Genomic DNA, 17,346 nt, shown 5'->3' on the forward strand with positions numbered 1-17,346 from the left:
GTCAGATAAGTTCATCATTCAACGAATAAAGAAAACGTAAAGCCATTACCGATCGTATCAATTACGATAGTCCGAAATATCAGTTGCACTTTTTAGTGATACTCGTCTGCTTCAATTTTGTTTGTTGGATGAACTGGTGGTAGGACCTCTTGTGAGTCCGTGCGGGTGTGTACCAACACCTTGCCTATTTCTTCTGTGAAGCAGTAATGCGTTTCGGTTTGAAGGGTGGGGCAGCCGTTGTAACTTTACTTCAGACCTTGGAACTTGTGTCTCAGGGTGGGTGGCGCAAATACGTTGTGGATGTCTATGGGCTACAGTAACCACTTAGCACCAGGTGGGCTGTGAGCTCGTCCACCCATCTAAGCAAATAATAATAATAATAATAATTTGAATAATAATAATAATAATAATGCATTTCAATATATCGGAATTTATTTTAACTAAGGCTTATCTCTATAAGGCACTAATCTTTTCTTGCTTCATCGCATCCAGATTCATAAGATAACTAAATAAATTTCATAGCTTTCAGATTTCGCCTTCATCTAAACAGATTCTAATGTCGTCCAAGTTTTTTTCATATTAAAAAACGCCTTTCCGTTCTTCGTTTGTAACATGAAATTTTCGAGAAAGTTCCGAGCGTCATGAATAATTCACTGTCAAGAACTAACAAGAAGCCTGTTATTTAACAACTTAATATCACGTACATATATAATAATATATTAAAATTGTGTTGAAGTTATTAGATGGAAAACTTATTTTTGTTTATTTTTTGGGGTATCTAATTCGCATTAAGAGTAGCCATAAGTTTTTGTCGTATTAGAAAATATGAAAAAAAATAATTTCGGGATTTAAAATAAATGTTTCTCAATGCGATTGTCAGCTCCTAATTTGTATGACTCGCATAAAATTTACATCACTATTCAATAATATGCATTTTCCGTTTAGTATGAAATTGTTATATAGGTTATAAATTGTATTATTAGGTATCGTCAGTTCAAAACGCAATTGTATCTTGTTTTATTAACAATGTAGGTACACACTACATTGTAATCAGACTGCTAATAAAATAAGAACTCGTGAACTTTCACGCTACGCTAATGATCTCTTTCTGAAAAATTATACAGATGGTATAAACTCTGATTCAAAAAGTTCAAAGATCGAGGATGGTACCACAAAGCCGCATATGCTATAATCATAAACCTTCTTTTATTCCACAGGCAGCGGCCAACATGCATAACAAGTACGCATGTTATGGTTTCATTAGGCAGTTTTACGGCTCGACCGCTTGTATTTCTTACGTCAACCGTTCCTAAAACAGGTACACCTTTTTCTATCATTATCATCGTCTTAAGCCTTACAGTTACAGCCTTAGCCTGGTTTTTTTTTATTGCTTAGATGGGTGGACGAGCTCACAGCCCATCTGATGTTAAATGGTTACTGGACCCCATAGATCTACAACGTAAATGCGCCACCTACCTTGAGATAAGTTCTAAAGTCTCAGTATAGTTACCACGGCTACCTCACGCTTCAAACCGAAATGCATTTCTGCTTCACGGCAGAAATAGGCAGGGTGGTGGTACCTACCCGTGCGGACTCACAAGAGGTCCTAACACCAGTAAGAGGTCCAGTCCGTCTCTCCAGATTAATTCACAATTTTCTAGGTCTGGTATAAATCACTAGACTATCGCTCCATGCGTTTAAAGGGTGTTTAAAACTTCAATAAACAAATAATCACTCGAATAAATCTTCTATTTATCTAAATACAAACAAGGTAGAGCAGTTACGTCTAATGATCACGTTTTCGTTGCTTACACCACAGAAAGTTACAGTTGGCAACACGATCTGGCCCTTTCTCGTGTATTTCACATATCACATAGAACCCAAAAAGGCCAGCTGTGTCAAAATCTAAATTTACCGAGAAATACGGTGCAGATGTGGAGTGGTATCACGTTTTCGCCATAGGCACTATCCATGTCAATCCCACAATCAAATATTATATGGAAGCAGCCCTAGTTGCTTACTCAAAATCCGGATCGGGACATGTGATACATGATTCAGGATAAATATTAGTGGGTAATTGGTACGCGTAGTTGTCTTTACTAATTAATAGACCTTTTTTTATCGCTGGGGAATCCATTTTCTAATTAATAGACATACAAACTTTTATGACGTAAATTCTCTGATCTCGAGTATATCTGAATGAATGATAATAAAAATTTGAGACTTTTTACTGGTGGTAAGACCTCTTGTGAGTCCGCGCGGGTAGGTACCACCGCCCGGCCTATTTCTGCCGTGAAGCAGAAATGCGTTTTGGTTTGAAGGGTGGGGCAGTCGTTGTAACTATACAGAGACTTTAGAACTTATATCTCAATATGGGCGGCGGCATTTGCGTTGTAGATGTCTATGGGCTCCAGTAACCATTTAACACCAGGCCTGTGAGCTCGACCACCCATCTAGGCAATAAAAAAAAAAAATCTTAATGATATAATGGGCCTGAGTTTATGTATCAAATACCCGAGTGTTAGTAAGCTCGCATGTAATTTTTGAACAATGGTCTCGAACTTCCTATATTAAACACAGATAGGCAAGCAAAACTTCAGCTCTTGAACGCTTCAGTAAAATTCAAATTAATTAAAACTTTATGTTTCAAATTCAGCTTTAAGCTTCCACGTAGAATGTTTTAATTAATGTTCTTAATATTTTGTTTCGGGTTATTAACTTTATATGCTGTACCCTTCGATCAATAATATTATGTGATTTACGGGACCAAGAATCGTGAAGATTTTTTAAAAACTAATAATGTTTTTGAAGTAAAAGAGATTATTTACTGTTAATTTAGTTTCTATTTTGCTTGAAGTCATACATAAGCTTCATTTTGCTCAAATGCTAGTTAGTTCAAATCTATACTATATAATATTATAAAGAGGAAAGATTTGTTTGTTTGTTTGTATTGAATAGGCTCCGAAACTACTGAACCGATTTGAAAAATTATTTCACTGTTTGGAAGCTACACTATTCCCGAGTGACATAGGCTATAATATTTTTTGAAAAAAATTAGGGTTAAATTAATAAATTAAAACTCCTATAATGTAACCCAAGGTGTAAAAAAATTACCTAAAATATTGTTTACATGGGGTGCTCTGCGAAAACTATTGATGATAGAATAAAATAATGTACTACGACTTTGTAGAACTCATTATTATCTACAAAAAGTGTCGTGACAGCAAATTTCTAACCATTATAGTTATGCCGCAATAAGTGTTCTTTTGAAAATTTTGTTAAAAACCCGAGCGGAGCCGGAGCGGGCCGCTAGTGCAACAATAAAACTGAATAAATAATAACTATTTCTACGTTTTTATTGCTTCACGCGTATATCATATTAAAGGCAAAGCCAAGGTCGAATATACTTTAGCAAAAAAAACTGCCTTACTACGGATTCTTGTGTACTTTTTCTTTTCTCTTGAAAAAACTAGTTTGAAAACCGGAAATAATGTTTCTGCATCATGCCGTGATATAATACTGATATACTATCGGTTTAATACTGTTGTATCAAGTATACTAAGATTCTCCATAAGATATGATTTGCAGGCAGCAGGCGTATAGAATTTTTTACAAGTTTTTAGTTATTCAACCCACGTCACACCCACCCTTCGCTTATCCTCGAGTTTTTCTTTACAAAATGCGCTTCGTGCATTTTATACGTAACAATGGCGTTGAAGAAAATATTAGATAGATAACTAGTTTAAGCAATGCTTCAACGAGGAAATACTTTTTTTTATTGCTTAGGTGGGTGGACGAACTCACAGCCCACCTGGTGTTAAATGGTTACTGGAGCCCATAGACATCTACAACGCAAATGCCGCCGCCCATATTGAGATTATTAGTTCTAAAGTATCTGTATAGTTACAACGACTGCCTCACCCTTCAAACCAAAACGCATTACTGCTTCACGGCAGAAATAGGCCGGGCGGTGGTACCTACCCGTGCGGACTCATAAGAGGTCCCACCACCAGTAAAAATTAAGTTAAACTTAAGTTAACCATTTTTGTGAAACTGATTTTCTAATTAACTTAAACGTTACTTTACCAAATTTGTTGGGTCGAAAACAACGGATCATGTATATTAAATTAACTTCAAAAGCGTCCTTGACAAAAAAAAGGACTGTAGACCTCCTTAGAAATTCCTTTTAGTAACTTGTTTCTAACAAAGGCAACAGACATTCTCCACATCGTGTTAACAACGAGGATATTCCCTTTAGATTAGCGTGCTGGTATACATTTTTATTTAAAATACAACTTTCGGGACCTTCTTGTAAATTGGCCGAGGGAGTTCAGGTTTCGTTCTCACACGCAAAAGATATATTGTCTGTTTATTTTGCAAGTTACGTTTTGTGATACAGACATTCAGAATTTTTATTAGATTTAAAAAAATATAACTTTCTTGTTGTTTGAAATCTTATCATCTCAAAATTAACAACTTTCTATTTTATGGTGCTTTTATTTGTTAAGTTTGTAAATAACCAAAAATCAAACCAAACAAACACCAAAATTCTACATTTTATTTACTTCTTTTCCTTTAACATGTAAATAGGTAAATAAATATAATAGTAAATAGAAAAATAAAAAATAAATAGGTTTAACTTTAATAGGTAAATAAAAAATAAATAGGTTTACCTTTAACAGGTAAATAGGTAAATAAAAACCCAGAAAAAATGGTTAAGAGTATTTCAACTCTGACTATGACGTTTCTGGTTTACGGTAACTGTATTTAAAAATAGCATATATTAAATCATAATTACTAAGCATCAGTAAGCCGAATCTGATGATACATATAAATAGAGAAGTTTTTTTTTTTTATGATTGATTGATTAGTGTTGGCCCGGAGGCCTTTCCAGTTTCACCAGGACATGTGGGCGAGCAAAATCTCAGCCAGGAGGGGTGGGATTTGCTAACAACTCTCCGAGCGCCTCCGAAGGAGACCTAACAACTCAAGAGCAATTGCTTCACGAATGAATCTACTACCGGATACTAAAATAGAGAAGTACAAAGAATGTGTGTAACTACTGGGGATAAAAAACATATTTTGAGCCCATACGAGTACTACGCAGCCTATTTCGGTCGCCAAACAATTATAATTCCAGTTTAAGGGATACGCCAGACGTTATTACAACATAATCGAAAAAATTTAAGCGTCACAAGTTGAGTGCAGTTCAGACAGGAGGTAAGTTACAATGTCAATTGGCACTGATAGGCATTTATTTTAAGTACTTAAGGCCCCGTTGCCACCAAGGGAAAAAAAACATGTTCGATTTCTTCAATAAAACAATACGAGATGATGACCGAGCTTTCCTCGGTTTTTTTCTTTTGATAACGCCATCTTGTTGTGTCTTTAAAGCGGTTAGTTGCCCTCAATTAAGAAAAAATAGTATTATTATTTTCCAATAGATTTCGGGAAGAGTTGATTATTGAAAACACGAATAAAACAACATTTTCTGAAAATAAATCGTAGCTAGATCGATTTATCGCCCCCGAAATCCCCTGTATACTAAATTTTATGAAAATCGTTGGAGCCGTTTCCGAGATTCAGATTATATACATATATATTAATATACAAGAGTTGCTCGTTTAAAGGTATATGATGGTATGAAAGGTATATGTTTTATCAATAGCATTCATAATTATGTACATATATATCTAGGTACTATAAAAGGTGTTATTAGGATGTTATATTCAACTTTCACGTCTACTGCAGCTTAATATTTCAAACGCGTTTCGTATTTAAAATCAGTATCATGATCACGATAAAACGTGTGCATGTTATTAATTATGTAACGAAGTCTGGAATCGTCGATTATATAGAGGTTTAGCTGTCGTTGATCGGTGAGGTTTATTCGCTAATTATTTAAACATAAAGTACTTTATTGTGCTCTTTGAAAAGCACTTGTCCGACTTATCGTGATTATTGTTTTATTTTATAATTATAATTTCTATCAAACACTTAAATTAATTGGCCGTAAATAAAGAGAAAGGCGACTTTTTACGTGACCATGTATTCAATTCATGAATGTATCATTGTTGTGTGCCATTTATAAAAAGAACGATGTATCTATGTGGATGCTGATATTTTTACTGTGATATTTATGGACTTCGATAACTATTTAATGCCAGATGGGCTCTGAACTCTATCAAGCACCCATCAAAAGCTTAAAAAGAAATCTTTTTTTATTGCTTAGGACGGGTGAACAAGCTCACGGCCTAGCTGGTGTTAAGCTGTTACTGAAGCCCATAGACATCTCAATATATGTATGTAATTTCCGCCACCCATCCTGAGACTTGAGGTCTGTCTTTCAATTATACAGTATTTTTTACGTACGGAAATTATTACACACTGTTATTCGTTCATTAGAAAAAAAATCGGAACTTTTACACCGGTACTTTATCTTTTAATCAACCGTGACTTAGATTAGCTAGGAAAAGAGTTGTTGGGATCCGTTACTTTTCTCATAAATAATCATGAATAATAGCCATTAAAAACAGTAACATAATAAATATTTCATCGTCACAATCACCCTTCAACTTATACGCACATATGAATATTTTGCTGCTTATAACAACGTTACGTGGATATTGAAATTAGCATAGAAACATTATACCCCCTCACTCCCTTGAGTGCCATTTCTCACGAGCCTACACCTGCAAAGTATTATCTAGTACGCACCGCATCAAAAGCTTACCATGAATTTAACAAACAGTCGGTACCTTGGAGGCATCCTCGAATTTTCATCAACTACAGGGGAAAAGGCGTGGAATACGCCAACGAGGGGACAAGTGAAATAACCGGCGGTGGATTAAAGGGTTTGTCGAAAATTTGGGCGCTTCATAACGAATCTCGTTCCCCGCCCGGTTTTGTATTACCAATTATGTTCGTTTAATACTTAACAGGCAGTATTGATGGATCTCACGGCGAGCCTGTTATAAACAATTGCCATCGAATCCCTTGTCAGTCAGCTTAATTCGTTGAATCTTAATTAAAATTTGTTCATGAATAAACTGGATATAATATTTCGTTTCTAAATACACCAAACCTACTTTATAGTTATACTGAGTTTATCGCCAGTTCTTCTCAGTGGGTCGCGTTTCAGATCCGGTGGTAGATTCTGCGAAGCACTGCTCTTGCTAGGGTCAGTGTTAGCAACACTCCGGTTTGAGCCCCGTGAGCTCACCTCCACACGTTAGGGTGAAGCTGAAATAGCCTCTCGAGGCTTAGGAAGGCTTAGGCTAGGTAGGAAAAAAAATTAGCTATAGTATTATTTTTTACTCTGTAACCGCAATTCCGAAGACGGCACTTAAATTTTACACGCGACGCGATTCATTCCTAAATCCTGCTCACTTTTGACTTTTAAAACAGACAAACTGTGAAACGTTGTTGTGAAACGAACTGGAACAGTTTCAGGTCTAGTGGAGACGTCCCTTGCTTACGTCCCATTGGAAATCAGGTTCGAACCCAAATTAGAGATACGATTCGAAACAAAAGCCTTTCTGTATGTATATCCAACTGCTCGTAGGGGTATTGTGATTAATCGCTTATACATTATTTCCTAATTAAGCCCACCTTCCCCTCTGTGGGGATACAAGGCCCGAGGGAATGTCTGCAAACTTGAAACAAATACAAATGGACTGACTGGCAGCAAAGTATAAGATCTTCAAATTCTTCGAATTAACGTTAAACACAAATTATAGGAATGCAGATGAAAGGACGCGGCCACTTAAATATGTTTTATTACCAAGTTCAAACGATACAATTTGAGCTTCCAAATATTACATGGTTTTTTTTTTTGCGTTTTAATTTATGTCAATAATATTAGGCATATACTCGTAGAATCATTTTTACATTGCCTTCCACGAGCCAGACGAACATCCGACTCAATGGTGAGCGTCGCATATAAACAGCAAAACCAGAGGATCAGGCAAGTTGTTGTCACCGATCTGCTAAGTCTGAACTGATTAAAGCTATCAATATTATTCTATGCACATTTTTTCAGTATTACATATATGTTCAATAACATGACAAACACATTAGAACTAATTGTGGCTGGAAATGAACCTACAACTAGATTATTCACCGCCCGCCGCAGCTACATAAAATATGTACACTCAATCCGACAACCATGTTCACCCCATTTGACATGTGACTCCAAGTTCACTGAAAAGGCCATAATTGGAGGAAATGAGATAAATTACTCTTGCGGATTGTTTGGGTTGTGAAAGGGGAAACGTCTACCACAGAGCAACCCTGCGGGTATATTCAATGTAAAGAAAAACAGTTAACTTCAAAAATTTGTCAATAAACCTTTACATCAATAATAGTAGCATAAAATTTGGACAGCCCTTAAAGAGCTGCTGACCCAGGTGCTAAAGCTGTCGAGATACCTATTAAAGATCCCTATCACAGGAAAAGAAACAGCGTTAGAGACTTTGTAATAAATTTTCATCGTTAAAACCTTACTAAACTCTACAGTACATTGGAATTCTCCCCGAGCGATCGCCATCATTATCAGCTTAGCGTGAGGGAGTTTTTACAAAAAAAAAAACGATCTCAAATTTTCAGATAAATGCAGGGGTGTAACGAAGTGTAGCCCACTTAAAACAATAGCTAAATACGAGGGTCGGATGTTACCGCCTCTGCCTCGCTTTCCATACTTAAAACTTTGAGACCACTCAATATGTGCTGAACTCGAGGAATTTTTATGGGGAACATTTTCGAGTCTTTTATTGCGTTAGTTATTTACGGCGTCCCTTGGGCCATTTCGATTTAACTTGAAAGCAAGTACTACTGTTATATTGTGGTTGTCCTCCTCCTTTTTTGCAGTCAGTTTAGAAATGAAGCTAAAACAGTTCCACCAACTACTATTTTCCAATCAATGTTAATCAATTCTCTATTTAAATCCAAGAATGGCTCGCAAATTGATCCAATTTTCCCCTGTCGACTTCGCCAGCCATTAATTACTGCCTGGTGCCTACTGTGATAGCTCCCTCTAAGCTTACTCTTCGTTTTATAGCCCGCAAACAAACCGTCATTTCACCCTGCGTTTGTTTATGGCTTTTTGCTTCCGAACTTTAATCTCGCCTTTAATTGACTTGAAGAGTTTTGGATTCCTTACCTAATAGGTTGCGATATCACACTACTCCAATCAGTTATATATTAATTTTACACCACTATAACGATATACTATATAGTCAACTAAGCCATATAAGCCATCTCCAAAACAAAACGTAGCTAGTTTTTTTTTTTCAATTAATTAACGGATTTAGATCGTCATCACAAAGAAGGATTATCCAATTCGTTTATCAAATGATGCAATACCAAATAACGGCGGCCAAGTATTCGTCACCTACGCACAGTTTACGCTCAATTGAAGATGTTTAACATGGCATAAAATTGCTGCCTTTAGAGACTGGATCAGCCGGTTTAGTATCTATTCAATGTCGTTTATCGTTTGATTTGTAGCCTCGTATTTTGATTTTACTATAAGCCGTTTCTCATTCAGATATCAATTCACTGTTTAATTTTATTGTAACCTGTTATGATTATTCCGGATTACTAACCTCGTGTTTACTACAGAAACAAAGACCTCAGTGGTTAATGTTTATTTTTTACTTTAACCGAAAAATATTTTATATTTTCGTGGCTGTTGAAAATATCGGTGTATTTGAGGAATAGTTTCATAATAACGAACAAAATGTTCTACGAAAGCGGCCACGACCAAGATTACGGAAGATGAGCTCTTTTATTCAAACTTCGTATCTTAGTCGCGGCGGTTCAAACATTCTTGCTACAAGCTGTCGACACGAAATTGCTTGAAAATTTCATCTTACCCCAATCGTTATGAAAGCAGATTTTCGTTTACTTAGGTAGCGTTTTGTATATAATATGCAATCATTAGTAGAAAGGCTTCTTGTAAGGCCGCTCGGGTAGGTTTTTGTCGTGAAGCATTTTAATTTGAATGGTATAGCAGCCGCTGTACTGTAAAAACCGAGATTTAGAACTCAGGTATCAAAGTGGGTGATGGCATTTACGTTTTTGATGTCTACTGATTCCAATAACCACATAACACCAGGATGGCGTGATCTCGTCCACTCAGCTAAGCAATAAAAAAAATTGTTGAGTAATTCATAATTTCGGCAAACTATATACCGATAAATCTTAAAATAAAAGGAACTTTGTTTTTTTTTTAAGAAAATGAATTCTTATTCGATCGGTAATCTGTAAGCGGTCTGACTGAAGTTGGCATAGGTACTTGAGCAAGGCCACTAAAGCATTAGTAGAACTGGAACTACGTAATTAGACCATCTCTTTCCGTACAAAGAACGTCGCTCTGAGAAGGCAGTCGCCAACCTTTTTATAAAACTTTGCAAACTGGAATTCCAGGCCTTTGAGACATGCCAGTTTTGTTTGTGAAAGCATTCGGAATACAAGTTAATTCAATTTGCAGTGCACATGTTAAGATCAGAAGACTAACTTTATTTTCTTACAGCAGTATACTACATAAGTACAATCCATACACGATTCTAATAACACGCTCCATGCGTTTTTACATTATTTTTAAGTGAACCTAAATCCTACATCAAAGAAGACTCCAAAACATTTTTAAAGATTTAACTAATTTGCTTTTGGCTGTATCCACTGGTTTCCAATGTAACGTTAATTTTGGAATAGCTGTGAAAGAGGAACGCGCTTCAACACGATTTGTATTCCACAGCTCACACCCCACCATTCGTCTGGCCAGATTAATTATCACGAGACACCCTCCATGTTTGCCAATAAGGCATCCACCGTAACTTCCGAGCGAAAATCTCTATATATAAATGTAACCCTGGTCGCTTAACTGCCGAGTTAAACTTCCCACAGTAATCCAAAATACCGTGATAGGTACGTACTGTTATATCCTTCCCGTTGCACTCCTTCTTGCTAACTATGCACTCTGTCCCGCTACCTCAACACTCTTCATGATACACCTATATCGGGCTCACGTCAGTGAGTCAGTCTCCTTCATCTCCTCATCCAAGACGGTCGTCCAAAATCATATAAAGTATTTTTTTTAAAAAGCTAAATATCCTGTGGCTCATAACATTTTGGTGGCAGCGTAAAGGGATTTTGAAAAGTCCCTGGTACGTCTCAATATCCAGTGAACTCTAAAATTCAGTGAATCATAGAATTAATACTTGTGATCGTGAATTCCACCGTTTTACTAATAATTTGTGCATTCGTGTTGTGCTCGTCGACCGCTGAAAGCCCACTGCTGCGCATTCTACTTGAATGCTGTAGCCGGCATCACAGTATCATACCCACTGTCACGGATAACTGCTCCTGCGTGCCGCGACCGGTATCCGACGAAACACAGAAACGCAACTCACGGATCGCCTCATCGCCGAGTTCCGAGAATGAACGCCCTTATCGTGCTGTCTGCATTCCTGTGAGCTCTTTATCAATTTATTAAATTGTTTTGGTCATTGCTATATTAGACACCAGTTCAAACTTTTGTATTCTATTTTCGTTTAATAACCGTGTTCACCAGTTAATTTTATAAGAACTTGTAATTGTATCGCATAAGAAAATGGCGGAAAGGTCTCAGAGTCCAAAATACGAAAAAACCGATTTCGCGGTAACAGACACCGAGGAGGAGGGCCAAGGCCATCTTCTTCCCCCACAAACGCGGTCTGTCGCGAAAAAGAGAGCTGTGATGATTCAAAAGCCCGAAATCGATCTCTCAACTTTGCTGAAATTTATAAAACCATACAATGGCTGTAGAGAAACGCTAAACTCATTTCTTGTGAACTGTAACAACGCTTACGAGCTAGCGTCTGACGTACAAAAAGATATACTGTTTAAGTACATACTTTGCCAATTACAGGACAAAGCGGAAACCGCTTGTTCCATTAAAGAGTTCGCTAATTGGCATCAACTCAAAGACTTTCTTAAGGTCCAGTTCAGCGAGAGGAAGCATTATGCTCACCTATTGACAGATCTACAAGAATGTAAACAACAAACAAACGAAAACGTTAGCCAATATGCTCTTAGGATAGAGACGTGTTTGTCCCAGCTATTAACCGAGATATCTATCTCTCATGGTCACAAAAGTAAGGAAATGGTAGGGCGGACAGCCGCCATGGAAGAATTAGCCCTCCATCAGTTCCAAATGGGACTTATTCCTCGCATCTCTAACATCATTCGTTGTAAATCTCCTAAAACCCTGAATGAAGCGGTGAACATAGCTATATCGGAGGAAAAAATCCAACAATTCCTATTTAAACAAAACCCCTCCGGTAATCGTCAAGAGAGTCGGCCAACTTCCAGACCAAACATCGCAAGACCAGCTTTTGCCCAACCCTTTCGTAGAGATGTGAACCGCCAATTCCCTACTAACAACTATTATCCTAGACCAAACAATTATCCAACTAGACCCGCGAATAGCTATGATTCTAATACCATATTTTGTAGATATTGCAAAACACCAGGGCACACCTTGGAACAATGCCGCAAACGCGAGTTCAACAACAACAAGTTCAAATTTAACCAAAACCAAACCGGTGTCGCCCAAAGGGTAAATTACGTAGAACAAGCCGATCAAGCTGAAGGCTATGATACGGTCGACAACGATCATCCAAAAAACGAGTAATCGTCTCGCCCCGATGTCGTACGGGACAAAGTAGAATAAAAACCGGCATCAGATCTAATCCTATATCCAAGGCAACACCGCTACATGGAAGTTACGCCTCAATTTTAAAAAAGAATCTAAACATCGAAAGGACATCGCTACATGATTGTCCATCCAAATCCACTGTATCCATGCAACCACTCAAAGAAGTAGGATTGCCAAAAAATACTGTATCCACTGTATCCGAGCGACCATTCAGAGAAACGAAGTCGCCTAAATCCACTGAATCCTTAAGCACTAACAAAAACACAAATACAAAATCCAATTTATCTAAGAATACTAATCCTAACCCTCCTAAGCCCAATGTATTTGAAATAACGAGTAACCCAGCCAAAACCCTTCTACCTCATGTCCTAGTCGAATCCTCTGTATCGAACATTCCACTTTCTTTATTAGTCGACTCAGGATCGTCTGTCAGCCTAATTAAATACTCGTGCATCGAAAAGCATCCTAAATTAGAATCAGAAATGATTAAATTAAAAGGAATAGATTCTGAAGATGAACCCATTAACACAAAGGGTCACTTCCAATTAAAAATATACGTCGATAAGCAAAAAAAAATAACACATAAGTTCCACGTCGTCGATAAAATACATCTACCTTACGACGGCATTATAGGGTCCGATTTACTTAATGCGTATAGCTGTAATATAAATTATACCAACGACTTACTCCATATTGGGAAGCTATCTCTCAAATTACATTTTAATGATCCAGCGTATATAATTCCAGCAAGAACCGAAACTGTAATTGAATGCTCCATTACCAATCCTAATTTAAAAGAAGGAATGATTCTAGACCAAAAACTCTCAGACAGCTTGATAATTGCAAATTGTATAGTACGAGTTAAACAAAATAACAGAGTCAATTTATCCGTCGTAAACACTTCCGAAGAACCTATTGTCGTGAACTCGAATCTAAGTTTAAAATTACAACCTATAGATCCTTTAGAATTCCAAAATCATCCTGTAATTCATACGAACATCTCAACCAACAGCCTTAAACGTACTGAGGAAGTATTTAAACAATTACGTATCTCTCATCTTAATGCTGAAGAAGCTCAATCTCTTTTACAATTATGTTCTGATTTCTCCGACATTTTCCATCTTCCTGGTGAACATCTTTCCTGCACTAATGCCCTTAAACATGAAATCAAAACAACATCCGACATACCAATACACACCAAAACTTATAGATTTCCAGAAGTGCATAAAGCAGAAGTCAAAAATCAAATCGATAAAATGCTGGAACAAAACATAATAGAGCCTTCCGATTCCCCCTGGTCATCGCCTATTTGGGTCGTCCCAAAGAAACTTGATGCATCCAACACCCAAAAATGGCGAGTGGTTATCGACTATCGCAGGCTCAATGACGTAACCATAGGCGACACATATCCTATTCCACAAATAACAGAAATTCTCGATCAACTTGGAAATAGTAAATACTTTTCCACTTTGGACTTAGCCTCAGGATTTCATCAAATCAAGTTAAACGAAGCCGACAAAGTCAAAACAGCCTTCAATGTGCCCGAAGGACATTTCCAATTCTTAAGAATGCCATTTGGATTAAAGAACGCGCCGAGCACATTCCAGAGGCTCATGAACTCCGCCTTATCGGGACTCCAAGGTACAAGATGCTTTGTATACTTAGATGACATTGTCTGCTATTCCTATGACATCAAATCCCATATCCTCAATCTAACTTCTATTTTCCAAAGAATCCGTCAATTCAACCTAAAGTTGCAGCCAGATAAGTGCGAATTCCTTAGACGTGAAGTGTGTTACCTAGGCCATGTTATAACCGAACAAGGAGTAAAGCCGAACCCAGACAAAATAAAAGCCGTTACAGAATATCCAGTTCCTAAATCACCAAAAGACATAAAATCCTTTCTCGGTCTAGTTTCGTACTACAGACGATTTATCCCAGAATTTTCCCAAACTGCTAAACCTCTTACTAACCTCTTGAAGAAAGACACTGCGTTCATTTGGGAAAACCAACATCAGCTTGCCTTCGAAATCTTAAAAAGAAAATTAACATCCGCTCCACTACTAATCTACCCTGACTTCACAAAACCGTTCATCCTCACTTGTGATGCTTCGAATTATGCTGTGGGTGCTGTCCTCTCTCAGGGACAAATCGGCAAAGACCGACCAGTAGCTTTTGCGTCTCGCACCTTAAACAAAAGCGAATGCAACTATAGTACAACAGAGAAAGAATTATTAGCCATACTCTATGGATGTAAAACCTTCCGTCCTTATCTCTACGGAAATAAATTCCAAATCGTAACCGATCACAGACCATTAAAATGGCTGTTTAACCACAAAGACCCCGGCAGTAAACTCCAACGCTGGAGGCTAAAATTAGAAGAGTACGAATACGAAATCGTATATCGTAAAGGCAAATTAAACTCCGCAGCAGATGCACTCTCAAGGTATCCTGTAAATCCCGTATATCCTACGAATAAAGATGATCTAAATCCAAATCCTATTGTAGAATCTAACGAAGATCCCATTGCTGAAAGTAATCAAAGTCATAACGCCGAATCCAATCAAAACCCTACTACTATATCCTCACCTAACTCATCACCGCTCGAAATTCCTCAAGCAACACTTGACGAACTTATTAGAACTGACTTTAGCCCATTGAATGATGTAGACTTCGACTTTAGTTTCCTAGATCCCATGAATGAATCAGAACCTCTAACCTTCCCAGAATCTCCAAATCATCAAGATCCTATACAAGAATCCACTCCAGCACCCATAAATCCAGCACCTCCGATTCCTGAAAAGTCACCCGATCGCGTCGATCTTGTCCCACTCGTATCAAAACCAAATCCTAAAACTCCGTTGTCTCCCATTTCCGACAATGCTAATTGTCCTGTCGTCCCCGATACATCACCATTACCCGACGACAATTACAATAAATTCCTAAAATCCCCTACTAAGACGCATGATACAATTATCCTAGAACACAACGAAGACTTACTAAAATGTTCTCAAAAATTAATAATAATACCTACGTCTATAGATATGGACGAATCCTTACCCTATATCCAAGACATCATTAACAACTGTCCTAACCCACAACGCGACGAATTCCTAAAGAAAGAAAGATCCCTACATACTGTTTCCCCTCTTACTATTGAAAATAAAACCTACCTCTTCCTGTTCACTAAAGTACATCACTTCGATGATAATTCTTATCCTGACATATTCAAAAGTCTAAAGTATGCCCGCGACGAAATAATGATGTCCTATTCTACAATCTACGAAATTAGCATATCCGACTTTAGGAATCCATTCGATAGACATTCCTTTATCAAAATTTATAATATGCTAGCTTATCTCTTCGATGGTACTAATATCAAAATACACATATACCACAATAACATAATATACCCATCTCTTAGCGAAATACCCAAAATACTCAAAGAAAACCATGATATCCCTATTGCTGGACATTTAGGATCCGCAAGAATGTTTAGCCGCATCAAAGAAAGATTCTCCTGGAAAAACATGCGTAGTGACATTGAGAACTATATTAAGCAATGCCCATCTTGTCAAACCAACAAAGCACTACGACAAATAAATCGAGCTCCCATGGTAATAACTTCCACATCCACATCTCCGTTCGAGCGACTAGCTCTCGATATAGTAGGTCCCTTACCCGAATCCGGCACTGCTAAACTTAAATACATACTAACCATGCAGGACGACCTTACTAAATTCTCTCTAGCATATCCTCTTCGCAGTAACACTGCCGAAGAAACGAGTGAATGTCTCCTACACTTCATCTCGTTGTTCGGCATCCCTAAACATATCCTGACCGATCAAGGGACGAACTTCACAGCCGAGCTCTTTAAAAAGACATGTGAATTTTTAAAAATCAAGCAGTTATGGTCATCGCCATACCATCCGCAGACCCAAGGTGCCTTAGAAAGGTCACACTCCACTCTCAAAGAGTATCTAAAATCTTACGTGAACGAAAACCAAAACAATTGGCCGAAATACGTATACACGTCAATAACTTTAGACATATACCTGCCAACCTTAGGCTACCTACACATTTAACTTTAAGCAATATGTATAGTTTAATGAATTCATCTAGTTTAATATGTTATAGTTCTAGTAATAAAGTTAATTTTATATTAAGATTACCCCTCGTATCCCCTACGGAATACAATTTGTATCACGTTATAGCACTACCTACTCCACACAACAGTATTAAACCTAACTCGTTCAGTTATATTATACCTTCAAACAAATATATAGCAATGACCATGGACAAAACAGAATACTGTAATTTAGACTCACCGAAGGAATGCATCGTAATCAACTCGCATGAATACATTTGTGATATTACAACAGTGTTCCCGACTAGTGCAAACCCAAGTTGCGAAAGTGAACTATTGTCAAATATAGTAAACACTTTACCAGTGCAGTGTAAAACAGACTTTATCCATGGACAATTAGACCTATGGAAATCACTTAAAAATAACGCTTGGATTTTTGTACAATCCAAAACCAATAAACTCTACGTCGAGTGTCGTGATCAGAAAATAATAGACCTGAACATAATTGGTACGGGTATCCTGAGAATCCCAGAAAATTGTATAGCCTTCTGTAAAGGCA

At 37.4% G+C, this 17,346-nt stretch overlaps 2 protein-coding genes across 6 annotated transcripts in view; one reads left to right on the forward strand and one right to left on the reverse strand.

The window, feature by feature from the left end:
* Positions 1-17,346, reverse strand: part of Fas2 (neural cell adhesion molecule fasciclin 2) — a 133,543-nt gene that overhangs the window by 11,690 nt on the left and 104,507 nt on the right. The window lies entirely within an intron of this gene.
* On the forward strand, positions 11,615-12,934 carry LOC149501021 (uncharacterized). The gene has a single exon (XM_089734737.1). The coding sequence runs from the start codon at positions 11,615-11,617 to the stop codon at positions 12,674-12,676; it is 1,062 nt and encodes a 353-aa protein (XP_089590863.1). The 3' UTR covers positions 12,677-12,934.

The sequence above is a fragment of the Bombyx mandarina genome, chromosome 18 (assembly GCF_030267445.1).
Source record: "Bombyx mandarina strain Sakado chromosome 18, ASM3026744v2".
Classification (NCBI taxonomy): Eukaryota; Metazoa; Arthropoda; class Insecta; order Lepidoptera; family Bombycidae; genus Bombyx; species Bombyx mandarina.

Coding starts and splice junctions, on each gene's coding strand:
- LOC149501021 (XM_089734737.1), top strand. CDS start 11,615: ATGGCGGAAAGGTCTCAGAGTCCAAAATACGAAAAAACCGATTTCGCG.